Below are 27,846 nucleotides of genomic sequence, written 5' to 3'. Positions count from 1 at the left end.
TGTGAACACTGACAGATTTGTGAGAAGATAGGTGATAAGTTATATGTCTTGGTCTTTGCGGACACTGAGAGGTTGTAGAGGTGATAGGTGATAAGTTACAGTACATGACTTGGTTGTGTGAACACTTGGCGGTTGTAAAGATGATGGGTGATATGTTATATGACTTGGTTGTGTGAACACTGAGAGCTTGTAGAGATGATGGGCGATAAGTTATATGACTTGGTTGGAGTGGACACTGAGTGGTTGTAGAGGTGATAAGTTATATGACTTGGTTGTGTGAACACTGAGAGGTTGTAGAGATGAGTGATAAGTTACATGACTTGCTTGGTGTGGACACAGAGGTTGTAGAGATGATGGGTGCGAACACTGAGAGGTTGTAGAGATGATGGGCGATAAGTTATATGACTTGGTTGGAGTGGACACTGGTTGTAGAGGTGATAAGTTATATGACTTGGTTGTGTGAACACTGAGAGGTTGTAGAGATGAGTGATAAGTTACATGACTTGCTTGGTGTGGACACAGAGGTTGTAGAGATGATGGGTGCGAACACTGAGAGGTTGTAGAGATGATGGGCGATAAGTTATATGACTTGGTTGGAGTGGACACTGGTTGTAGAGGTGATAAGTTATATGACTTGGTTGTGTGAACACTGAGAGGTTGTAGAGATGATGGGCGATAAGTTATATGACTTGGTTGTGTGAACACTGAGAGGTTGTAGAGATGATGGGCAATAAGTTATATGACTTGTAGACACTGAGAGGTTGTAAAGATGATGGGCGATAAGTTACAGTATATGGCTTGTGGACACTGAGAGGTTGTAAAGATAATAGGCGATAAATTAAATGACTTGGTTGTGTGGCCACAGAGGTTGTAAAGATGAGTGATGAGTTATATGACTTGCTTGGTATGGACACAGAGAGGTTGTAGAGATGATGGGTGCGAACACTGAGATGATGGGCATTAAGTTATATGGCTTGTGGACACAGAGGTTGTAGAGATGATGGGCGATAAATGACTTGGTTGTGTGGACACAGAGGTTGTAGAGATGAGTGATAAGTTATATGACTTGCTTAGTGTGGACACAGAGAGGTTGTAGAGATGATGGGTGTGGACACTGAGAGGTTTTAGAGATGATGGGTGATAATTTATGTGACTTAGTTGGTGTGGACACTGATAAATTACTGAGACGATGAGTTACATGGTTAGATCAGTGTGGACATTCATAGATTGGTGAGATAAGTAGGCGTTAAGTAATTGGATTTGGTTGGTTCAGCCCTCCCAGCAGATTATAAGTAACCCACTATTTTGATATATATGTAGGTAGACACCCACATCCATGCTGCAGCCTGTATGAACCAGAAACACCTTCTCCGATTCATTAAGCACACATACCGCACGGAGTCGGACAGGGTGGTGGCTGAGAAGAATGGAGAAAAGATGACACTCAAAGAACTATTCGACAGTCTTTACATGGACCCATATGACCTGACTGTAGACTCTCTCGATGTCCATGCGGTAAGGTATAATCTGTGATCATTACTGTATATAGAAGTACATGCAATGTGCCAAGCAATACTGTAAGGGCAGCTTGTAACCTGGAGTTCCAATGATGCAATATGTCAGTGCATTATATTGGCGATCAGGAATTTATGGCTCTGATTGTGGTTATGACTGTAGTGATGGAGTGGTAGTATGCAGGAACGTTCTCCAAGGCTTTGGCAGACTAGATGGGACAAATGGTTATCTGCCATCAAAATCTATGTTTCTGTTTCAGCAACTTCTGCCTAAACCTGTAATTAAGTCTGATTGACAGTCACTGATGTCTATGATATTTATGATGGTTAGTACTTTTGTGTACCTCTTCTATTGGGTGAACGTGAGTCGATATTCAGTTGTTAATAACACTATTACATAGCCACCATTGTCTATGTGACGTTATATAACAAGTTGCCATTCATACATGGGTATTCTTGCTTTCAGTACGCTTGGTGTCCCTTAATTTCTGTTTTGCCCACTTCCTGCATGCCATGTTTTCTGTATCTCCTTGAATTCCACCTTCAGCAGTTGTCTCTATGGTTCCAGGTTCATCTAAATGACCTTAATAGAGTCAATGCTTATTTGTATAAAATACTTAAATAATAAATTCTAAGCTCGGAGTATATAATTGATAAAATCCCATAGAGTGAAAACAGAGCGGAGCGCAACCCCTATAACTGTGGCTCCCAAAATCTGGCACACAGTAGATTTTCCCCGCAAATCCAGGCTTCAGTATGAGGAAACTGGTATATCCTCCATCGCTTTCCATATGGCAGAGCTACAGAAGGGGATCCCAAATTGCTTTTAGCTCAATGGCCTCCCCTTAGATTGAGGTATTGGGGGTTCCCAAGGTTAGAATTGGTAGTTATGGTTATAAATGATAGGACTGGGTGTGTAGGGGGGATCAACTATCCCTGGTTCACCCGTCTTTGGAAGTTCCACCAATATTGACCGGAGAGGTTCAGAACGGAGGCTGCCGCGTGGCCAATATTTTCCCTGGTTGCCCAGTAAGAATGGGGCTTGGTTCAAGTGGGAACAGCCCCAATAAGAAAACCTTTCTGTGATCTAGAGTTACTAACAATGCTTCATTGTTGCAGGGGCGACAAACTTTTCATCGTTTTGATAAGTTCAATGCCAAGTACAACCCAGTGGGTGCAAGCGAGCTGAGAGACTTGTATCTGAAGTCGGAGAACTACATAGAAGGGGAATATTTTGCTCGAATCATCAAGGTATGCTCTACTGCGTTCGCGTCCGCTTGTGTCTTGACTCGGAGAACTCTCTCCATAAGACCTCGCTGGCAGCGCTGACTGCGCAGGCACTGGTTTAAATGCTCCAGTGATGGAGCTAGCACTAGTGAACCGCTTGTGATTGGCTGATTGTAACTACGTCGCTGACGCTGAGCTTTGCTTTCTCCTTCGCTTCCACACAAAGCTTCTTGGAGCTCTGCTGATGCCTAACACAGAATTCTTATTTCTCTAGTCAAAAAAACGGTGTAAAAGGTGGAAGCATTTGTGATATATGCCTGGCATAAACTGGGCACATCAGCTGCTGATGTGGCGCTATGAGCCCATTTTTGCCACCAGTTCTGTAATCACCCCAGTGTGCATTAAGCACTTCTTGTGCATGAGTTCTTCAAAATGTATTATTTTTTTTCTAACATGGGAACCGGAGCAGCGTAACTAACCGCGTGCAACTCCTTATACTGTATATTACCGGAGCAGCGTAACTAACCGCGTGCAACTCCTTATACTGTATATTACCGGAGCAGCGTATCTAACCGCGTGCAACTCCTTATACTGTATATTACCGGAGCAGCGTAACTAACCGCGTGCAACCCTTTATACTGTATATTACCGGAGCAGAGTAACTAACCGCATGCAACCCTTTATACTGTATATTACCGGAGCAGTGTAACTAACCGCATGCAACTCCTTATACTGTATATTACCGGAGCAGCGTAACTAACCGCGTGCAACCCTTTATACTGTATATTACCGGAGCAGAGTAACTAACCGCATGCAACCCTTTATATTGTTTATTACCGGAGCAGAGTAACTAACCGCATGCAACCCTTTATACTGTATATTACCGGAGCAGCGTAACTAACCGCATGCAACCCTTTATACTGTATATTACCGGAGCAGAGTAACTAACCGCATGCAACCCTTTATATTGTATATTACCGGAGCAGAGTAACTAACCGCGTGCAACCCTTTATACTGTATATTACCGGAGCAGCGTAACTAACCGCATGCAACCCTTTATACTGTATATTACCGGAGCAGAGTAACTAACCGCGTGCAACCCTTTATACTGTATATTACTGGAGCAGCGTATCTAACTGCGTGCAACTCCTTATACTGTATATTACCGGGGCAGCGTAACTAACCGCGTGCAACCCTTTATACTGTATATTACCGGAGCAGAGTAACCGCGTGCAACCCTTTATACTGTATATTACCGGAGCAGTGTAACTAACCGCGTGCAACCCTTTATACTGTATATTACCGGAGCAGTGTAACTAACCGCGTGCAACCCTTTATACTGTATAGTACTGGAGCAGCGTAACTAACCGCGTGCAACCCTTTATACTGTATATTACCGAAGCAGTGTAACTAGCCGCATGCAACCCTTTATACTGTATATTACTGGAGCAGTGTAACTAACCGCATGCAACCCTTTATACTGTATATTACCGGAGCAGTGTAACTAACCGCGTGCAACCCTTTATACTGTATATTACCGAAGCAGTGTAACTAACCGCATGCAACCCTTTATACTGTATATAACTGGAGCAGTGTAACTAACCGCATGCAACCCTTTATACTGTATATTACCAGAGCAGTGTAACTAACCGCGTGCAACCCTTTATACTGTATATTACCGGAGCAGTGTAACTAACCGCATGCAACCCTTTATACTGTATATTACTGGAGCAGTGTAACTAACTGCATGCAACCCTTTATACTGTATATTACTGGAGCAGTGTAACTAACTGCATGCAACCCTTTATACTGTATATTACCGGAGCAGTGTAACCGCATGCAACCCTTTATACTGTATATTACTGGAGCAGCGTAACTAACCGCATGCAACCCTTTATACTGTATACTACTGGAGCAGTGTAACTAACCACGTGCAACCCTTTATACTGTATATTACCGGAGCAGTGTAACTAACCGCGTGCAACCCTTTATACTGTATATTACCGGAGCAGCATAACCGCATGCAACCCTTTATAATGTATATTACTGGAGCAGCGTAACTAACCGTGTGCAATCCTTTATAATGTATATTACTGGAGCAGCATAACTAACCGCGTGCAACCCTTTATACTGTATATTACCGGAGCAGTGTAACTAACCGCATGCAACCCTTTATACTGTATATTACTGGAGCAGCGTAACTAACCGCATGCAACCCTTTATAATGTATATTACTGGAGCAGCGTAACCGCGTGCAACCCTTTATACTGTATATTACTGGAGCAGCATAACTAACCGCGTGCAACCCTTTATACTGTATATTACCGGAGCAGTGTAACTAACCGCGTGCAACCCTTTATACTGTATATTACCGGAGCAGTGTAACTAACCACATGGAACATATTATACTGTATATTACCGAAGCAGTGTAGCTAACCGCGTGCAACTCTTCATACTATTACCGGAACAGCCTAACTAACCACATGCAACCCTTTATACTGTGTATTACCGGAACAGCATAACTAACCACGTGGAACCCTTTATACTGTATACTACCAGAGTCATTGGCGTTTCTGTAATTGGTGCAGTGAGTGCGGTGCACACGGGCCCCCTGGGTCCAGTGGGGGCGCACACTGCACCCTTTTTTTAATACCTTTCCGGAGTCCAACGTCGGGTGCTGTTGTCACGGTGAAAATAGCAGCCAAAATTGTTGCCGCGCATGCGCAGTAGTCAAATTGATCTCTGGAACATAGCGGGCGCCATGTTTCCGGAGACCTGGGCATGTGCAGTAGACTCTGGCACAATGCCGGACACTACTGCGCTGTGCAGAGGTGGGGGCCCACCCAGAGGTGCACACTTCATATCTTCTGTACAGTACGTGCTGCATTATATTAAGATATAAGATGTATTGGTCCCAATAACATGAGTCCTGTCTCTCCAGGAAGTGGCCCGAGAGCTGGAGGACAGCAAATACCAGTATACCGAGCCTCGGTTCTCTATCTATGGACGGTCATCCGGAGAATGGGACATCATGGCCAAGTGGTTCATCAAACACAAGCTGCATTCACCCAACATGCGCTGGATGATCCAGGTTCCTCGAATCTTGTACGTGAATCAGAGCAATAAAAAGATACAGACATCACACAGCATCATTATGGTGCTCTGGGGGCTCCGTGTAATAATGATCCATAGCTCCTGTAGCTCACTAAAGGGGAGTTCAGTACTTAGCTTTGTTACCGCTGTTTGCGACCGGATCATATACGCCATCTACAGATGGCATTAGTATTGCCGGCAATAGGGACCCAGTAACAGCCTTTTCAGCTTCAGCAAAGCCTTCCAAGTGCAATACGCATGCACAGGTGGATGTCGTGCATGCGCATTACTCCATTAGCCCGCCAGGCTGTCAGCACCACAGTGCCGGACAGCGCTGAAGGGGACGGCGCCACTCCACCTCGCTGAGAAGGTCAGTTATGTTAGATACCAGCGGCATACACGTTGGTGTCACTGTGATACTAAACATTATGGGGATAATTCAGACCTGATCACTAGGCTGCGTTTTTTGCATCCCTGCGATCAGGTAGTCGCCTCCTACAGGGGAGGGGGGATTCGCTGTGCAGGGATGTGATCGCATGTACAGGAGAGCTGCACAAACTAATTTTGTGCAGTCTCTGCGCAGCCAAGGAGCTGACGTCAGAAACCCTCCCTCCAAACGCCTGGTCCCTCCTAGGTTTTTTCCGGACACACCTTGAAAATGGTCAGTTGCCACCCACAAACGCCCTCGTCCTGTCAAACTCCTTGTGATCGCCGGTGTGTTCGGAATTTTCGCACCATCCACGTCGCTGCAGTCCATCGCGCCTTCGCACTGCGGTGCATGCGCAGTTCAGACCTGATCGCCAGCTGGGCGAAAATGCACAGCAGTGATCAGGTCTGAATTAACCCTATATACCGCCAGTATTTAGTATAGCTGCTATATGGAGTCCTAGGAGTCCAGGTGGTACATTTACTAAAGTGCGGGGTTCTAGAAGTGGAGTTGTTGCCCGTAGCAACCAATCAGATATCACTTACCATTTATCTTATAGAACCTTCTAAAATATAATCGCTAGAATCTGGTTGCTACATGCAAAATCTCCACACCTATAAACCCCCACTTTAGTAAATAGGCCCCAGGCGTCTAGGCCCTCATTTCCCAATTTAGCAGCCCACAAAGAAACCTACAGTACGGGGGCTGCTTTTGAGATCAAAAATGTAGGGACCACAGCAGATATTTGTGAGTATCCCCAATAACAGATGATGAGTATTATTATAATGATCTTTGTGTCTTCCAGTGATATTTTTGCATCAAAGAAGATCCTTCCAGATTTTGGAAAAATGATAGAAAATATTTTCTTACCTTTGTTTGAGGCAACAATTAACCCCTCCGATCACAAGGAGCTGCACCTTTTCCTAAACTACGTAAGTTAAGGGATCACATATATTTATACATACAGTACTGATATACTGGACCCAGTATCCGCTGACTCAAGGGTTCTCCCTCCACCCATCACCTACCACAGCCACGACATCTTTCAGCCATCTTGGCCTCGCTGAGTGGCTCAAATATTTTTTTGGTTTCAGGATGGGAGCCATTTGTGGCCCCAACCGTGCATGTTGATCTCGGGACAGGCGTCCATGCTTATTATATAGACTCTCATACACCGGGTTTGGTCCTCTGTTACCATAGTGACACGTTAGCGCTGTTGCAGAATGAACAATACTGCAAGATATTCTACATAGGTTTTCAGCTTATTAGTGTTCCTCTGAATCTCTGCTACTCCGATTTGCCATTGCATAGTGATGCCGTTGGGTGGGTAGTTACATAACACTGCCTGCATTGACTTGATTTTTGCCCCCCTTACATGTACCCCTGTCCTGCGTATTCACCCACATTGCCCCATGTAGGAATCGCCAACATCTATTTATGCTGCAGGTAAATAATGACACGGATGGCGGTTATCTTCGTGTATCTCTCTTAGTGCTCCCCTGGTGCCCCTCTCTCAGTGCTCCATTCTCTCTGCACCCACTCCTTCTCAGTGCCCGCCTTTCTTCACTTCCTCCCTCTCAGTGCTCCCCATCTTCGTGTATCTCTCTCTTAGTGCTCCCCTGGTGCCCCTCTCTCAGTGCTCCATTCTCTCTGCACCCACTCCTTCTCAGTGCCCGCCTTTCTTCACTTCCTCCCTCTCAGTGCTCCCCATCTTCGTGTATCTCTCTCTTAGTGCTCCCCTGGTGCCCCTCTCTCAGTGCTCCATTCTCTCTGCACCCACTCCTTCTCAGTGCCCGCCTTTCTTCACTTCCTCCCTCTCAGTGCTCCCCATCTTCGTGTATCTCTGTCTTAGTGCTCCCCTGGTGCCCCTCTCTCAGTGCTCCATTCTCTCTGCACCCACTCCTTCTCAGTGCCCGCCTTTCTTCACTTCCTCCCTCTCAGTGCTCCCCATCTTCGTGTATCTCTCTCTTAGTGCTCCCCTGGTGCCCCTCTCTCAGTGCTCCATTCTCTCTGCACCCACTCCTTCTCAGTGCCCGCCTTTCTTCACTTCCTCCCTCTCAGTGCTCCCCATCTTCGTGTATCTCTCTCTTAGTGCTCCCCTGGTGCCCCTCTCTCAGTGCTCCATTCTCTCTGCACCCACTCCTTCGCAGTGCCCGCCTTTCTTCACTTCCTCCCTCTCAGTGCTCCCCATCTTCGTGTATCTCTCTCTTAGTGCTCCCCTGGTGCCCCTCTCTCAGTGCTCCATTCTCTCTGCACCCACTCCTTCTCAGTGCCCGCCTTTCTTCACTTCCTCCCTCTCAGTGCTCCCCATCTTCGTGTATCTCTCTCTTAGTGCTCCCCTGGTGCCCCTCTCTCAGTGCTCCATTCTCTCTGCACCCACTCCTTCTCAGTGCCCGCCTTTCTTCACTTCCTCCCTCTCAGTGCTCCCCATCTTCGTGTATCTCTCTCTTAGTGCTCCCCTGGTGCCCCTCTCTCAGTGCTCCATTCTCTCTGCACCCACTCCTTCTCAGTGCCCGCCTTTCTTCACTTCCTCCCTCTCAGTGCTCCCCATCTTCGTGTATCTCTCTCTTAGTGCTCCCCTGGTGCCCCTCTCTCAGTGCTCCATTCTCTCTGCACCCACTCCTTCTCAGTGCCCGCCTTTCTTCACTTCCTCCCTCTCAGTGCTCCCCATCTTCGTGTATCTCTCTCTTAGTGCTCCCCTGGTGCCCCTCTCTCAGTGCTCCATTCTCTCTGCACCCACTCCTTCTCAGTGCCCGCCTTTCTTCACTTCCTCCCTCTCAGTGCTCCCCATCTTCGTGTATCTCTTTCTTAGTGCTCCCCTGGTGCCCCTCTCTCAGTGCTCCATTCTCTCTGCACCCACTCCTTCTCAGTGCCCGCCTTTCTTCACTTCCTCCCTCTCAGTGCTCCCCATCTTCGTGTATCTCTCTCTTAGTGCTCCATTCTCTCTGCACCCACTCCTTCTCAGTGCCCGCCTTTCTTCACTTCCTCCCTCTCAGTGCTCCCCATCTTCGTGTATCTCTCTCTTAGTGCTCCCCTGGTGCCCCTCTCTCAGTGCTCCATTCTCTCTGCACCCACTCCTTCTCAGTGCCCGCCTTTCTTCACTTCCTCCCTCTCAGTGCTCCCCATCTTCGTGTATCTCTCTCTTAGTGCTCCCCTGGTGCCCCTCTCTCAGTGCTCCATTCTCTCTGCACCCACTCCTTCTCAGTGCCCGCCTTTCTTCACTTCCTCCCTCTCAGTGCTCCCCATCTTCGTGTATCTCTCTCTTAGTGCTCCCCTGGTGCCCCTCTCTCAGTGCTCCATTCTCTCTGCACCCACTCCTTCTCAGTGCCCGCCTTTCTTCACTTCCTCCCTCTCAGTGCTCCCCATCTTCGTGTATCTCTCTCTTAGTGCTCCCCTGGTGCCCCTCTCTCAGTGCTCCATTCTCTCTGCACCCACTCCTTCTCAGTGCCCGCCTTTCTTCACTTCCTCCCTCTCAGTGCTCCCCATCTTCGTGTATCTCTCTCTTAGTGCTCCCCTGGTGCCCCTCTCTCAGTGCTCCATTCTCTCTGCACCCACTCCTTCTCAGTGCCCGCCTTTCTTCACTTCCTCCCTCTCAGTGCTCCCCATCTTCGTGTATCTCTCTCTTAGTGCTCCCCTGGTGCCCCTCTCTCAGTGCTCCATTCTCTCTGCACCCACTCCTTCTCAGTGCCCGCCTTTCTTCACTTCCTCCCTCTCAGTGCTCCCCATCTTCGTGTATCTCTCTCTTAGTGCTCCCCTGGTGCCCCTCTCTCAGTGCTCCATTCTCTCTGCACCCACTCCTTCTCAGTGCCCGCCTTTCTTCACTTCCTCTCTCTCAGTGCTCCCCATCTTCGTGTATCTCTTAGTGCTCCCCTGGAGCCCCTCTCTCAGTGCTCCATTCTCTCTGCACCCACTCCTTCTCAGTGCCCGCCTTTCTTCACTTCCTCCCTCTCAGTGCTCCCCATCTTCGTGTATCTCTCTCTTAGTGCTCCCCTGGTGCCCCTCTCTCAGTGCTCCATTCTCTCTGCACCCACTCCTTCTCAGTGCCCGCCTTTCTTCACTTCCTCCCTCTCAGTGCTCCCCATCTTCGTGTATCTCTCTCTTAGTGCTCCCCTGGTGCCCCTCTCTCAGTGCTCCATTCTCTCTGCACCCACTCCTTCTCAGTGCCCGCCTTTCTTCACTTCCTCCCTCTCAGTGCTCCCCATCTTCGTGTATCTCTCTCTTAGTTCTCCCCTGGTGCCCCTCTCTCAGTGCTCCATTCTCTCTGCACCCACTCCTTTTCAGTGCCCGCCTTTCTTCACTTCCTCCCTCTCAGTGCTCCCCATCTTCGTGTATCTCTCTTAGTGCTCCCCTGGTGCCCCTCTCTCAGTGCTCCATTCTCTCTGCACCCACTCCTTCTCAGTGCCCGCCTTTCTTCACTTCCTCCCTCTCAGTGCTCCCCATCTTCGTGTATCTCTGTCTTAGTGCTCCCCTGGTGCCCCTCTCTCAGTGCTCCATTCTCTCTGCACCCACTCCTTCTCAGTGCCCGCCTTTCTTCACTTCCTCCCTCTCAGTGCTCCCCATCTTCGTGTATCGCTGTCTTAGTGCTCCCCTGGTGCCCCTCTCTCAGTGCTCCATTCTCTCTGCACCCACTCCTTCTCAGTGCCCGCCTTTCTTCACTTCCTCCCTCTCAGTGCTCCCCATCTTCGTGTATCTCTGTCTTAGTGCTCCCCTGGTGCCCCTCTCTCAGTGCTCCATTCTCTCTGCACCCACTCCTTCTCAGTGCCCGCCTTTCTTCACTTCCTCCCTCTCAGTGCTCCCCATCTTCGTGTATCTCTCTCTTAGTGCTCCCCTGGTGCCCCTCTCTCAGTGCTCCATTCTCTCTGCACCCACTCCTTCTCAGTGCCCGCCTTTCTTCACTTCCTCCCTCTCAGTGCTCCCCATCTTCGTGTATCTCTCTCTTAGTGCTCCCCTGGTGCCCCTCTCTCAGTGCTCCATTCTCTCTGCACCCACTCCTTCTCAGTGCCCGCCTTTCTTCACTTCCTCCTTCTCAGTGCTCCCCATCTTCGTGTATCTCTTAGTGCTCCCCTGGTGCCCCTCTCTCAGTGCTCCATTCTCTCTGCACCCACTCCTTCTTAGTGCCCGCCTTTCTTCACTTCCTCCCTCTCAGTGCTCCCCATCTTCGTGTATCTCTTAGTGCTCCCCTGGTGCCCCTCTCTCAGTGCTCCATTCTCTCTGCACCCACTCCTTCTCAGTGCCCGCCTTTCTTCACTTCCTCCCTCTCAGTGCTCCCCATCTTGAGGGGTAATTCAGACCTGATCGCTGGGAAGCGATTTTTGCAGCCCTGAGAGCGGATAGTCGCCGCCTACGGGGGGAGTGTATTTTTGCTGTGCAAGTGTGCGATCGCATGTGTACTCTGCGCAACCCAGGACTTACTCAGCCGCTGCGATCACTTCAGGCTGTTCAGGACCGGATTTGACATCAGACTCCCTCCCTGTAAACGCATGGGCACGCCTGCATTTTTTTGGACACTCCCTGAAAACGGTCAGTTGCTACCCACAATCGCCCTCTTCCTGTCAATCTCCATGCGATCGCCCGTGCGAATGGAACCTTCGCACAAACCCATCACTGAGCGCCAATCCGCTTTGTAGCCATGCTACGCGCCTGCGCAGTTTGTGTCTGATTGCCCGCTGTGCGAAATCGCACTACAGTGATCAGGTCTGTATCGGCCCCTTGGTGCACCTCTCTCAGTGCTCCTCTGGTGCCTCTGCCTCTTTCTTGGTGCTCTATGCTCTCAGTGCCCCCCTCTATGTATCGCTCCTTCTCACTGCTTCCCTGGTGCCCCTCTCAGTGCTCCATCCTCTTAGTGCCCCCTCTCTGCACTCATTTCCTTTCGGGTCTTCCATCTCAGTGCAATCCTCTCTGCACCCCCTTTTTCGCAATGCGCCACCCTCTCAGTGCCTCCCTCTCTGCATCCACTTCCTCTTAGTTCTTCTCCTCTCAGTACCCACCTCTCTGCACCTGCTCCTTTTCAGTGCTCCCATGGTGCCTCTCTGTGCTGCACCCTCTCAGTGCAAGCCTCTCTGCACCCCCACCTTCTCAGTGCTCCCTATCTTGATACCCCTCTCTCAATGCTCCACCCTCTCAGTGCCCCCTTCTCTGCACCCACTTCCTCTCAGTTCTTCTCCTCTCAGTACCCACCTCTCTGCACCTCCTCCTTTTCAGTGCTCCCGTGGTGCCTCTCTCTTTGTGCTACACCCTCTCAGTGCTGGTCTCTCTGCATTCCCGCCTTCTCAGTGCTCCCCTCTCTCAATGTTCCCCCTCTCAGTTCCCCTCCTCTCTGTACTCCCCCTTCTCACTGCTCCCCTGGTGCCCCTCTCTGTGCTCCATCCTCTCAGTGCCCCCTCTCTGCACCCATTTACTCTCAGTTCTTCTACTTTCAGAGCACGCTCTCTACACCCCATCCTCAGTGCTCCCTGTCTTGGTGCCTGTGACAGGACGGTTCCGTACGAAAGCACTCGCCGCTTTCGCGTCCCGTCTCCTGCGCACAGAATGGAGGGTCAGGTCACACGAGGCCTGACCACATAGGGGATTCCCGCTTACCGTCAGTAACCGCCTGTTACTGACTCCACCCACTGCATTGTGGGCGGGTTTATGCTGCCACCACAAAACTCCTAACCTGCCGTGGCATTTGGAACCACGGTTCTGTTCTGTATGTGCCGACGCACTGCCTTACCACACCTGTGTGGTGTTGACGAATCCCACTAGCCACTTGCTAGGCCTCTACCGGTAGCTGGCGGAAGGCGGAACTTGGAGACATTAGGTGCTTCCCTGGACAGCCGGAGGACGGGGCTATGTTTGGCATAACCCTGTAGGTCACAAGATGAAGCAATCTTCTTGAGACAGATGTTTATTTGCTCAATAATAGCCTTAAAAAAGACTCTTCCCTATTGCTAGGGGTAACAGCATACAGCAAAATGTTCCAGCAGAATAAAGATAGTACAATACAATAAAATTCATGGGGCAACTGCCCTCCTTTTATCCTACTCCAATACACATTACCACAGGGGGTAAGCCCGCCCTGTGGTGTACTACCAATCAATGTTTACCCATGGGCTGTGCATGCCTTGGTCACATGCACAGCTAATATTGTTCCCTATGGACAGTGGGGAGTGGTCGTTCTCCTTTGACTGTCCCATCCTGGAGGATCAGGATACACCCTGGTGCCGTTCAGTCTAGGCTGGGGGAAGTTTTCCAGCCTAAACTGACTTCCAGAAACCTGCCCGGGACCTAGCCCACTGCCTGCAGCCTGGATTTGGGCTCCAGAGCTGGGCAGCCTAGCTCCCCGGTCCAGGTTTCCTGGCCACTACGGGTGATCCCTATGGAGCTCCAGAAAACCACTCAGCTTGTTTCAAAGCTGAGCTTCTTCTCGCTCTACCAATGCCCCTTTCAAGTGTGAGGCTGGAAGGGAAAGTATTCCGTTTTTTGGGGAAAAGGTCTGGGAGAATCCATCGGCCTGCACAGCCATGGATTCCCCCCTCCTGGGACACACAACCAAGTAATTGGAATTTACCCTTAAATACACCTCAGTTAAATACATGTGTTTCCCTTTAAATATACTCTGAGCCTGTGCCCTGCACAGGCTCCACATACCTAGGCACTGCAGTGCCTTACAACACACTATATATGTGATTACATTTAAAACAATGTTTTTGTTTCTCTAAATACTGTCCCCTAGCCCTGCAGCCTGGCTGCTAGGACTCTGTCTGTGCTGGAGGTATGGGGCTGGCTTCCCCCATCCTCCAGCCTCCCTGTAATGCCCGCCACTGGGGTCCAGGGAGCTGGCTCTCCATGTCCCCCCAGTGTGGCACTCACTCAGTGGCCTCCTCTCCCCCGGCGCGCGCACACAGATCAGCGTGCTGGGGAGCTCCCTCACTGCCGCGGTCGCCGGAGAGGTCCGGGACCGCGGCACACAATTTAAAAATACATTTTTAAATCACTCTCTACACACGGCGCCTAGCGCCCACAATATTTTAAACCTGGCGCCAAGCGCCCATTGTCCTTATAATGGCGCCGGGCACTAGGGGTTAACCCCTTCAGTGCCGCGGCGGCCATTGTCCACGTGGGCTGGGGGTCTCTCCGGCCACAGTGCCCCTCTCTCAATGCTTCCCTTCACTTCTTCTCCTCTCAATGCCCACCACCCTATACCCCCTCCCTCTCAGTGCTCCTCCCCTCAGTGCTCCCCACCCCGGGACCCCCAATCATGGCTTATATATTAGAGTACACAGTAAGTAGCCCTTAAGCTGCCAACACTTTGTGTTTACAGTGAATGTGTTTTCCTGAACTCTACAAGAAAGATTCAGTCTAAAAAGACTCAATGGCGGTTAGACCGGAGTATAACAAATGGTTACCTGTTGCAGTATGGTCAGCGTAGTGTTAATGTTTGGGTGACTGTAATGTGGTAGTTTAGAATCATGGAAAGGAGTTTATTTGCAGGACAGGTGGGTATTAGTAGAAGTGTAAGATACGTATTCGGCTATGAGATCTGAGATATGCTTCTGCTTCCAGGTCACCGGCTTTGACAGCGTGGATGATGAATCCAAGCACAATGACCACATGTTCTCTAACAGGAGTCCCACCCCAGACCAGTGGACGTGTGAGCAGAACCCACCATATAGCTACTATCTGTACTACATGTATGCCAACATTATGCTGCTCAACAACCTACGCAAGTAAGTGGCCGCTGAGATCTCCCAGAGTATGAGTGGCCGGTGCACACTAGGCTGAAACACAGCTCATACACCCTCTGCTTCCCCCCACAGGCAGTGCCATCATCCCCAGATTGTTGTTACTATAGTGCACACTTGTATAATGTAAATTATATAATATCTCTGATGTTTTCTGGCCATCCACTGCTGCGGCTCCTTTGGTCTTCCTATCTCAGTGGTGCTGCGTGACGTCATGATGAACCAACTGAACTAAAAACTTTATTGCACCGGCAACCACCAAGGCAATAAAGCTACAGCAGCTGCAAGAAAGCTACAGTTTAAGATTGGCAATTAGAATTTTAGATGTCCAGTCTGCCTAGATGCCCCTAGGCATTTGCCTATACTGCCTATGCCTAGGTCCGTCTCTCCCTATTAGATACATACTGGGGGTCAGTCACGCCTTTACACCCAGCAGAGAATACCATAGAGAGATACCATTAAATAATGGGGTGCTCCCACTTACTTATAGGGTCATTTGGTGAATATTCAGGTGAGAATCCACAGAAAATTACTGTGTGGTCCTAAATTGTCTCAATTTTTCCAGGACGCTCCTAACTTTGCCAATGGGAACTTTAAAAAGTTTGACGATTTTTTGGTAATTGGGGGAGGGAGTGGGGTCTATGGATCGGATAATCTTCATGTGACAGAGGTTTCAAAATATAACGCGCATTGCTGATGTTTATTGATCAGAGATCAGAATTGTTATTATATTACAAAGTTCTTTTTTCATCTTATAAATCTTTTTTTTTTTTTTTGCACAATTTGATACATTTGCTGGAATTTTTTTCATACAATCTGTGTCTATTAATAATTAGTATTATTATCCTTTATATGGCGCCGCAAAGGTTCTGCAGCGCCTAACAAAATACATAAATAATAATAGTTATGGGAGCAGCCATGAAGAAAAGTGGGACTCGGGGTCGACAGTGTCTATGTCGACACACATTAGGTCAACACCTATTGTCGACAGTGACTAGGTCGACAAAGAAAATGGGTCGACGCGACCATTAGGTCGACATGGAAAAAGGTTGACATGAGTTTTTAATGTTTTTTTTGGTGTTGCTGTCTTTGTAAAGTGATGGGAAAACCCCAATTAGTGCACCGTGTCTCCTCGCATGGCTCTCTTCCCTCGCCATGCTTTGGGCAAGGTTACCGTTCCCAATTGGAGTCCGTGTGGATCGTAAAGTATAAAAAAGTTTTTTTTTTTTTTAAAAATGAAAAACTCATGGAGACCTTGTTCAAGTTGACCTAATGGTGATGACAACCTATTTCATGTGTCGACCTAACCAACGTCGACCATTAGGTGTCGACCTAGAGTCCAGATACCGGTTATCTGTGATACATGAAGAAAGTGCCACGCAGAACTACCACGGCTCTGTTGGTATCTGGTTAATAGATCTACATTACAAAGGTCTACACCAAAGGGATGCAAAATGCAAAAAAACCTGTGTCGACCTCCATGTGTGTCAACCATTTCCATGTTGACCTTTTGAACCTGTTGAACTTTTCTACGGTCTACCTTTTTCCTGTCAGCATTTTGACCCCATCAACCATTTTTCATGTGGACCACCGGGATTGACCTATTGACTGTAGACCTTTTCCACGTTAGATCTAGTGACCCGTACCCGCTCTGTTAGGTCATGTCGCTGATACATTGTTTCCGTTTGGTTGCACTCAGAGAGAGGGGGATGAGCACGTTCCTGTTCCGGCCGCACTGCGGGGAAGCCGGCTCCATCACTCACCTGGTGTCGGCTTTTCTAACCGCCGACAACATTTCTCACGGATTAAATCTCAAGAAGGTAAGACGCTATTGGGCTACATGTGGCAGAGAATGATGGGAGTTGTAGTTAAAGAAAGAGGTCTCCCCTATATATCGTGCTGTGATACCATATGGTTCTGATGCAATGCATCTGTATATACTGTCCAGCGATACCACATATTTCTGTACCTTCCTACATCGCCATTGGGCCAATCTTGCGCACGGTGATACAAAGTGGCCTCTATATTAGTGTGCCGCCTTTCCCGCTGGCGCGCCCCCTATCATAACATTACCTCTACATTGTGCCACGCACCTGCTAGACGTTATAATTATTATCATTTATTTATATGGCCCCACAAAGTGTCCGTCACGCAGTACAGGTAAAATGACAATAAAGCACACAAATAATACAATATACTCAAACAGACGTTATTGGGAAACAATCAAGCAGAGAGATTCCCAATAATCATATTCTCCACTCTCACACTACGCACCCTATATACTGTTGCAAATACTGATGTGATATGTTCTGATGCCTGCACCTTGTATATTGTGTTATAATATCTTTATGTCCGGCACCAATACATACTTAGTGCAGTACTATATGTTTTTCTAGGATGGTTTCTCATATGCTATGCTGCAATTCCAGTTACTATACCACGATATAGGGATGGAGGATGGGAGAAATGAAAATACAGTGTACACTCTACAAGAAAATCTAATGTTTTGACAGAGTGTAGTGCAATTTACATTACAGCCACAAGGTGTCACACTTGAGCTGTGCATTAATGAGTGCCTATGGGGATCATTCCGAGTTGATCGCTCGCTAGCAGTTTTTAGCAGCCGTGCAAACGCTATGCCGCCGCCCACTGGGAGTGTATGTTAGCTTAGCAGAAGTGCGAACGAAGGGATCGCAGAGCGGCTACAAAAAAATTTGTGCTGTTTCAGAGTAGCTTCAGACCTACTCAGCGCTTGCGATCACTTCAGACCATTCAGTTCCTGATTTGACATCACGAACAAGCCCTGCGTTTTTCCTGGCACGCCTGCGTTTTTCCAATCACTCCCTGAAAACGGTCAATTGACACCCAGAAACGCCCTCTTCCTGTCAATCACTCTGCGGCTGCTTGTGCGACTGAAATGCGTCGCTAGACCCTGTGTAAAACTGCATCGTTCGTTGTAATAGTATGACACATGTGCGCATTGCGCCGCATACACATGCGCAGAAGTGCCTTTTTTTGCCTCATCGCTGCACAGCGAACGAATGCAGCTAGCGATCAACTCGGAAATTACCACCTATAACCTGTGTATCTGTGACTGAGAACTAACCAGCGCTGTTATCTCTCCTCTAGAGCCCAGTACTACAGTACCTTTACTACCTGGCACAAATCCCCATTGCTATGTCTCCACTCAGCAACAACAGCTTGTTCCTAGAATATTCTAAAAACCCTCTGCGGGAATTCCTACATAAGGGGCTGGTTGTGTCTCTGTCCACCGACGACCCCATGCAATTCCACTACACCAAGGTGAGTGTAAAAATGCACCTACCTGGCGGAGGTGGGGCTAAGACTCTCCTGTCTCGCCTGTAATGTTCAGGATCTTCAGGGGTCTATTCATGAAGCAGTGAAAAGTGTGGAGAAGTGATCAAGTGGAGAAGTTGCCCATGGCAACCAATCAGCTGCTACGTATAATTTTCTAGAATGCACTTTATAAAGGCCTGCAGAACAGTGTCATTAATATAAGTATGGAAAATGGAATAGTGGCTGGGGATAGTCTGCAATTTACTATCGGTATAATGGGTTATATTCTACCAGCTAAGATTTGCAGAACCTAGAACAGGGGCATTAGTGGTTTTCACCAGGGACCCTCACATGGGGATTTAAGCTTCACTGCACGCACCAGTACAGGTCGTGGCCCCCTGATCCGGTTCTACTGTGGGAGGCTGGGGTGTGGTCTGCAAGCAGGGTTGGTATACAGAACAGTCACAGCAATGCCATAAAGCAAAGAGTAGTTATATCACTAGTACCCCTTTCACACAAAGCCTTTTGACCAGGGATATTCCGGATCTCGGCTATGTGTGAACTGAACCAACCCGGTTTGGATGTCCCAGGTCCGTGACCCTGCTTGGTACCAGGGTTGTTCCTAGGACCAACTCTGGCCGCCTGTAGTGCGATCAGAACGACCAAGTTTTTTTAAACTGGCTGTTTGGGGCACCAGCAGCCAAGTGAGCCAACAAAAGTGTCCCCTTTCAATGAATCATACTGAATGCCAGGGCAGAAACGGGTTCAGTGTGAACGGGTTCAACCCAGGTCCAAGGTATATTGAGTAAGGGGTCCCTAGCTGAGACACGGGCTTAAGCCGTGGAGTTAAGTTGGAGGCCTGACTCATGTCTGAAAGGGGTATAACTGAGGTCAACTCAGAAGATGCAGGATAAAGCCTTGGCATCAAGACAGGTAGCCAGGCTCTGGCCCTGAGCCCCTATAGGTATACCTCCCACATAAGACTCGCAGTCAGGGGTTTTACTCACAGCAGGACACATTATGTACTTAAGTGCCCACCTCCTGGTACTGCCCACCTGTTGGATTGTTGGTCAGAGTGGAAATGTGCCTGCTGAACAATACACAGTTTACTTCAACGTCATTCTGTTTTCACCTTTGACTTATCCCCTTCACATACCTTCCAACTTTGTCACCTGTGAAGAGGGACACACGGGTGGCGAAGCCGCGCACGCTCCCGAAAAGCGGGCATGGCCTATGAAAAGGGTGTGTGGCTTCACGAAGGACCCGCCATCGTGAGCCACGCCCCCGGTTTCATCACTGAGGGGGCATGCCCTCTCTCCCTCTGTCTGCACTGAATAGACGCTGTGCGCATGCGCACAGCGTCTATTCACCGCTGCTCTGCTAAGCAGCGAGTGCAGGAGCCTCCCAACTGCCCCCCCCCCCCCCCCCCCCCCCCCCCACTGCAGGACACTGCGGCCCGCGGGTGGGACAGCGGGACAGTCCCCAAAAAACGGGACTGTCCCGCGAAAATCGGGACAGTTGGGAATTATGCCTTCATACACTTCAACCTGTTTTTCTCCTAAAATAATACTTAATGTAGCTGTATTTATATCTTATGGAAATTACAAGAATGAGGGGACATCTGGCTTTATAATGTAAGGGTCTTGTGTTAGGGAAGATCTCAGAGTCAGCAGGCCACTAGCTGGACAGATTCAGTATGATTTCCAGACAGTCGGGACCCAGACGGTCGAAATATAGACGCCGAAATCCCGTCGTCGAGCGCGTGTCCCCTCGTGGGCTCGCCACGATTTTGGCTCGGTGGCTAGCTTCGCCCGCCACACTATTATATTACCCCTTGGGTGGTGGCGTGGACCACCACCCTAGTGGGAATACTAGGTGGCATCGGGATTTTGACCGCCGGCATTTTGAATGATGTGGGGATGCCGACGTCGGGATTTCGACCGCCAGAATCCCAACTGTCGGGAACTTAACTGCTCCCCAGCTGGACAACCACAAGTCAATATATTTTATTAGGTTATTTGCAATGAATATTTATATATGGAATTACTGATAAAGCTGGACCTTGCAGGAAGCGCTTATGGAAGAATACGCCATCGCGGCCCAAGTCTGGAAGTTGAGTACCTGCGACTTGTGCGAGATTGCGAGAAACAGCGTCCTGCAGAGCGGCCTCTCGGACAAGGTTAGTAAATGAGTGTGATGAGATAGATGACGATTGTGCACACAAGCAAAGTGTCCTCTCCGCGGTGTGATGGCGTTCTGGGCGGTGCAGTAACAATAATGTGTTCCGCGTGTGGCGGTTTGCTGTGGGATTTAGGAGATCCGCCTGAGCAGTTGGGGCTGGCAGTGATACATCCGCATTCAGCGGCAGGTTTAATCCGTGTGTGACAAGTCAATGTCACCTGCGATTTCTCTTCATTCATGGGGCCTGTTGCGACTCTGAGCTACAGACAACACTAAGGCAGCCATTAAGAATAAAGTAGAAACCTAAGAGTGATAACAACGTAGCAACAGCAGCCATCAGTCTATGCTCACTTATTCCAATAATACAATTCTAGAATTATAGAGTTTTCAGACAGATTAATGGGAGTAATGATGCTCAGTGAGGGCAGCTTGCGCTACATGTAGGGAGTCATGACGCTCAGGGATGATGGCTTGGACTACACGTAGGGAGTCATGACGCACGGTGATGGTGGCTTGCTGTACATGCAGGGAGTAATGATGCTCAGTGATAGCGGCTTGCGCTACACATAGGGAGTCATGCTACTCAGTGACGGCAGCTTGCACTACACATAGGGAGTGATGACGCTCGGTGAGGATGGCTTGCACTACACGTAGGGAGTAATGACGCTCTGTGATGGTGGCTTGCACTACACGTAGGGAGTAATGATGCTCGGTAATGATGGCTTGGACTGCACGTAGGGAGTAATGACAATCGGTGACGATGGCTTGCACTACACGTAGGGAGTAATGACGCTCGGTGATGATGGCTTGGACTACACGTAGGGAGTAATGATGATCAGTGACAATGGCTTGCACTACGTGTATGGAGTAATGATGCTCAGTGACAGCGGCTTGCACTACACGTAGGGAGTAATGATGCTCGGTGATGGTGGCTTGCACTACACGTAGGGAGTAATGACGCTTGGTGACAATGGCTTGGACTACACGTAGGGTGTAATGATGCTCGGTGAGATTGCTTGCAGTAAATGTATGGAGTAATGGTGCTCAATGTTGGCATTTTGCACTACACGTAGGGAGTAATGACGCTCAGTGACAATGGCTTGGACTACACGTAGGGAGTAATGACGCTCGGTGATGATGGCTTGCAGTACATCTAGGGAGTAATGATGCTCAGTGATAGTGGCTTGCACTATACGTAGGGAGTAATAACGCTCTGTGACAATGGCTTGGACTACACGTAGGGTGTAATGATGCTCGGTGAGGTTGCTTGCAGAAATGTATGGAGTAATGATGCTCAGTGACGGCGGCTTGCACTACACGTAGGGAGTAATGACGACCGGTGACGATGGCTTGCACTATACATAGGGAGTAATGCCGATCGCTGACGATGGCTTGCACTACACAGTGATCAATAATGATCGTTGGCGATGGCATGCACTACCCGTAGGGAATAATGACGCTCAGGGGCGATGGCTCACACTACATGACGATCAATGATGAGTTCTCTCTTGTCTGTAGGAAAAGCAGCATTTCCTGGGGGCTGACTACAAGAAAGAAGGGCCAGAAGGGAACAACATCAGTAGAACAAACGTTGCCCAGATCCGCATGGCTTACCGCTATGAGACATTATGTAACGAGCTCAGCTTTCTAACGGACGCCATGAAATCTGCATTGATTGCTCTGGCTCAGACATCATGAAGACATCCTCAGTACTAACCCCTGCCTAGGACAATCATGGACATCCAACATCACACTGGCTTTGTGCTCATATACCTGTATATCTACATAGCGGAAATGTATCGCAGCTGAAATATGTTACATTAAACACACTTTGGGAGTTGCTTGTTGTGTTAACGGAAACCTGGACCAGGTTAAAGTTCAGACTATTCCCACAATTTGTCGACTTATCAGGTCAACAGTAATCAGGTGCCCGTCGACAGTTTGAACATGTCGACATTGTGGTGTCTACATCATGAATGTCAATATAGTAACTGTTAACCATGTGACTGGACTATTTGCAGTTGGTCGGCAGATGTAAGTACATTGATGGGCTAGTGCCTGCTTGTGATTGGCTGATTGCCCCTGTACTGCTCTATAGGCGCCGCCCCTCAGGCATATATACGTGCGTGTGCTTTAACAATTGTTTTCCTTCCTTACACCTCATGCAGAGCTGCTTCTGCTGAATTAGACTTTATACACTTTATTGATGCCAAATAGTGAATCTATAAGCATCCGGTGCTCACCATTCAGTCCCGGTAGACCTTCGTCCATCTGGTGTCTACGAACATATGCATCATCCCAGTGTTTTGGGACTAGAAGGGATTAATAAGAATTTTCGGTGGAATATTAGAAGATTTATAGACAACGGATGTACGGAGCAGCTACAGAGACTGAATGGTGAATATTGCTTTGGAACTTAATTAAGCGCCTTTAACTTGTATTTGTATTCTACTTAGGAGATTTTAGTAGGATGTCAGTGGGACTATATTTTCAGGTGCCTGCACAATGATTATTTGCACCTTGGGACTCATTCTCATTTTAGTTAAACTTGCATAAGTGTCCGGTGCCGAGGGATGTGCATCTCGCCATGTGTGCAGTTTTGTATATGGATGGAAATCAGGCACATAATGTTTATTGTGAAATGTAACAAGGAGAATTATGTGAGTTCTCTTATGCTGAAACTGTATCCCTACTAGCACGGTCTGCAAATAAGTATCCGTAATAAACATGTGTTAGCAAGCGCAGGTCTGAGGGAGCTCCTCTGCTGGCACAAGACTACTCCATTTTGTGTTCGGGAGAGAGAGCGCTCACTAAGGGAGAATGGGATGAGTGCCGCTAAACCTGGAGGTGTCCTGCCTCCTTGATAATTGTAGAAGGAAAAGAAAATGGACAGCGCACTTGGGGATAGGGATGCCAGGAGGTGGGCAGGGATTGGGATAGGTGGGGAGACGGGGAAAAAAAGAGATGCAGTGTTCTGCTTCTACGTAATTTGAATGATGGATGTAGATCCTGTATGTGTAATAATGAGGTGAGGCGCAATGAATTGTATTTATTTGTTGATTGTTAGGGTTTATGTACAACCCTCTCCAGTTTTGTAGCATAGGATACCCTTATTGGATGTACCCTCCTGAGCAGTGCACTATTGCCCAGATGTGGGTGGTCAAATAGTCTAAAATACCACTATCAGGTGTGTCATAGCAGACTACCCTTTTTGTATACCCTCCCAATGGTATACCCTGTTCAGAGTAAACCCCCGCTGGGTTCAATGTCAGGTGTGCCCTGGTAAGGGGTCACCTTTACCATAGGTGTGGTCTGCCTATGTATCTCTGAATGTTCTCCGTAAGTTTGATATGGAATGGGTGTGACAGTGGCGGCGTCCCGCCTGTCAGACTCTTCCTGTGTTGCTCGGCTAGAGGTGGCGGGTGTACGGCTGTATAGATGTCACTTACCGCCGGGGGCAGGTGGATGTGCCTGCCGCCGGTTTCTACAGTCCCGTCCCGCACTGCCTCGGTAGTGTCTGTCTGCAGCTCCGGTCCCCGGTTCAGTAGCAGGCGCCGCTCTCTTACTCCTGTTCGCGGGTCCCGTCTGCTTCCTGGTTACTCGCGTCACGTGCTTGGTCACGTGAGCGGACAAGGTGTCCCAATTCATGCACTCTCCCTCCCCGGCCTGAGAGGGGGATCTGCAATGTGATGGTAGAGGAAAAAAGAGGTCTATAATGTAGTGTGTGTGTCCATGCAGGTCTGAGGAAGCTCCTCTGCAGGCACAAGACTTCTCCACGCGGGTCTGAGGGAGCTCCTCTGCAGGCACAAGACTACTCCATGTGGGTCTGAGGGTGCTCCTCTGCAGGTGCAATACTTGTCCACGTGGGTCTGAGGGTGCTCCTCTGCAGGCACAAGACTACTCCACGCGGATCTGAGGGAGCTCCTCTGCAGGCACAGGACTTCTCCATGTGGGTCTGAGGGAGCTCCTCTGCAGGCACAAGACTACTCCACACAGGTCAATTGGAGCTTCTCTGCAGGCACAATACTTCTCCACACGGGTCTAAGGGAGCTCGTCAGCAGGCACAAGACTTCTCCACGTGGGTGTGAGCGAGCTCCTCTGCAGGTACAATACTTCTCCACGTGGGTCTGAGCGAGCTCCTCTGCAGGCACAATACTTGTCAACGTGGGTCTGAGGGAGCTCCTCTGCAGGTACAATACTTGTCCACGCGGGTCATCTGAGAGAGCTCCTCAGCAGACACAAGACTACTCCACGCAGGTCTGAGGAATCTCCTCTGCAGGCACAATACTTCTCCTCGCAGATCTGAACGAGCTCCTCTGCAGGTACAATACTTCTCCACATGGGTCTGAGGGAGCTCCTCTGCAGGTACAATACTTCTCCACGTGGGTCCGAGGGAGCTCCTCTGCAGGCACAATACTTGTCCACGTGGGTCTGAGGGAGCTCCTCTGCAGGTACAATACTTGTCCACGCGGGTCGTCTGAGAGAGCTCCTCAGCAGGCACAAGACTACTCCACGCAGGTCTGAGGGAGATCCTCTGCAGGCACAAGACTACTCCACGCAGGTCTGAGGAATCTCCTCTGCAGGCACAATACTTCTCCTCGCAGGTCTGAACGAGCTCCTCTGCAGGTACAATACTTCTCCACGTGGGTCTGAGGAAGCTCCTCTGCAGGCACAATACTTGTCCACGCGGGTCTGAGGGAGATCCTCTGCAGGCATAAGACTACTCCACGCAAGTCTGAGGAAGCTCCTCTGCAGGCACAATACTTCTCCACGTGGGTCTGAGCGAGCTCCTCTGCAGGTACAATACTTCTCCACGTGGGTCCGAGGGAGCTCCTCTGCAGGCACAATACTTGTCCACGTGGGTCCGAGGGAGCTCCTCTGCAAGCACAATACTTGTCCACGTGGGTCCGAGGGAGCTCCTCTGCAGGCACAATACTTGTCCACGTGGGTCTGAGGAAGCTCCTCTGCAGGTACAATACTTGTCCACGCAGGTCTGAGAGAGCTCCTCAGCAGGCACAATACTTCTCCACGCGGGTCTGAGGGAGCTCCGCAGCAGGCACAATACTTCTCTACGTGGGTCTGAGGTAGCTACTCTGCAGGTACAATACTTGTCCACGCGGGTCTGGGGGAGCTCCTCTGCAGGAAAAGGCTACTCCACGCAGGTCTGAGGGAGCTCCTCTGCAGGCACAATACTACTCCACGCGGGTCTGAGGAAGCTCCTCTGCAGGCACAATACTTGTCCAGGCGGGTCTGGGGGAGCTCCTCGGCAGTCACAAGACTTCTCCATGCGGGTCTGAGGAAGCTCTTCTGCAGGCACAAGACTACTCCACGCAGGTCTGAGGAAGCTCTTCTGCAGGCACAAGACTACTCCACGCAGGTCTGAGGAAGCTCCTCTGCAGGCACAATACTATTCCACGCAGGTCTGAGGGAGCTCCGCACAGGCACAATACTTCTCTACGCGGGTCTGAGGGAGCTCCTCTGCAGGCACAATACTATTCCACGCAGGTCTGAGGGAGCTCCGCAGCAGGCACAATACTTCGTTACGCGGGTCTGAGAGAGCTCCTCTGCAGGTACAATACTTGTCCACGCGGGTCGTCTGAAAGAGCTCCTCAGCAGGCACAAGACTACTCCACGCAGGTCTGAGGGAGATCCTCTGCAGGCACAATACTTGTCCACGTGTGTCTGAGAGAGCTCCTCAGCAGGCACAATACTTCTCTACGTGGGTCTGAGGTAGCTCCTCTGCAGGTACAATACTTGTCCACGCGGGTCTGGGGGAGCTCCTCTGCAGGAAAAGGCTACTCCACGCAGGTCTGAGGGAGCTCCTCTGCAGGCACAAGACTTCTCCATGCGGGTCTGAGGAAGCTCCTCTGCAGGCACAATACTACTCCACGCGGGTCTGAGGGAGCTGCTCTGCAGGCACAATACTTGTCCAGGCGGGTCTGAGAGAGCTCCTCGGCAGGCACAAGACTACTCCACAGCAGCACCTTCCTGCCCCATGAGCTTGCGATCAGAAAGGAGGCGTAGCCATGGATTAGCTCTGCATTATATAGGTGCAGAATAACAGTGTCAGCTTTTATATTTCTATCTATATTTGTCAGGGTCAGAAGATGCCTTTTATATTAGAAAAATATTTATTTTAGGCTGGGTGGTGCTTTTATTGTGCTGGAAGAGACGGTCCCTGCCACGAAGCACAGAATGTAACACAATATGGAATGGTGCAGCACACAACATATATTGTGTTGGGTAGACTTGTATTCCAGGCAAGCAGCATCCCATAGCGGAACCACTACTGACGACTGTCTCATTGTATGTACACATTGAACCCATAGTATTGGAACCATCCCCACTGTTACACTGCAGGAATAAACGTGCCATGATTGTCTTCTGGTTACAGTCATACATTATTTTGCCAAATATTTTTATTTTCTGTGTTTTCAACGCAATAAAATAAAGTGTAGCCCAATTTACTTGTTCAGTGGTTTTCTGTGGCCGTCACCAGGACGCGGTGGCCACATGCAAGTGATAGAAGGCCACACAACTTGTTATTCTACGTTCCCTTGCTCACAGCTGCCATACTGATTTATATTAGACACGATCCCTTGTGACCACCATGGTAATTCTATTAGGCCATCATCAATCTGTCTGATCATGTTGTTACTACAGGTCCATGGCACTCAAATGATCTAACGTGACAGAATTTAATGTGGACATAAACACGGAATCACAGTTATTGCCCGGGACCTGAAAGCAAATGTACTGTTCATTCTAGCACCCTGCACCTTTCAAAATCCATTCAGTTCTCCTTTCCTGCCTGGGGTGCTGCTCTCTGCTCTGGTGCTTCTCAGAACACTCTGGTCTGTATCTCAGCACTGAAATACAGACCAGAGAGTGCTGAGAAGCACCAGAGGAGAGAGCGACACCTCAGGCAGGAAAGAGGAACTGCACATGTTTTGAAAGGTGCAGGGTGCTAGAATGAACACTAAAATGTATCTCTGTGTCTATGGTCAAAGTCTGTAAACGACACACAATAAATACTCTTGTGGCCATGCATTCATTAGTACTGTTTATCATACTCCGAATGTTCCGGGTAAATAGTTTACACATCACTCAGCCAGCTCATGGGTAGGGAACGTGGCTCTCCTGTGGGGGGCACCTAATGGTCATTACTTGTCTCTCTCGTGCCTTCCAGTTCCCAGAAACGTACACACGGAATAATAGCGATCAGTGTCCTACTGCATTGGTGCAGTTCTGTGGAGACCATACTTGGGCTGTGAAGTGCCACAAAGTGAGCTCGGAACCACAACCATGTCAGCCCTCCACAAACCAAGAGGGGCAAATAGCGAGCGTGCCACCTGCCAGCCAGGGGCAAATGCCAGAGCGCCTC

At 49.3% G+C, this 27,846-nt stretch overlaps 1 protein-coding gene across 4 annotated transcripts in view; it reads left to right on the top strand.

The window, feature by feature from the left end:
• AMPD3 (adenosine monophosphate deaminase 3) overlaps nt 1-26,925 on the top strand; it is an 84,261-nt gene extending 57,336 nt beyond the window's left edge. For all 4 annotated transcript variants that reach the window (XM_063946442.1, XM_063946441.1, XM_063946440.1 and 1 more), the window contains 9 exons: nt 1,321-1,515; nt 2,634-2,765; nt 5,683-5,846; nt 7,067-7,193; nt 14,806-14,969; nt 16,684-16,804; nt 18,114-18,287; nt 20,350-20,460; nt 21,981-26,925. In XM_063946442.1, the coding sequence (XP_063802512.1) occupies nt 1,321-1,515; nt 2,634-2,765; nt 5,683-5,846; nt 7,067-7,193; nt 14,806-14,969; nt 16,684-16,804; nt 18,114-18,287; nt 20,350-20,460; nt 21,981-22,160 (1,368 nt within the window). In that variant the 3' untranslated portion in view covers nt 22,161-26,925. The remainder of the gene's footprint in view (nt 1-1,320; nt 1,516-2,633; nt 2,766-5,682; nt 5,847-7,066; nt 7,194-14,805; nt 14,970-16,683; nt 16,805-18,113; nt 18,288-20,349; nt 20,461-21,980) is intronic.
• Nucleotides 26,926-27,846: the final 921 nt, after the last annotated feature.

Source organism: Pseudophryne corroboree, chromosome 11, assembly GCF_028390025.1.
Source record: "Pseudophryne corroboree isolate aPseCor3 chromosome 11, aPseCor3.hap2, whole genome shotgun sequence".
NCBI classification, from domain to species: Eukaryota; Metazoa; Chordata; class Amphibia; order Anura; family Myobatrachidae; genus Pseudophryne; species Pseudophryne corroboree.
This window is presented reverse-complemented; position numbering and strand designations above follow the sequence as displayed.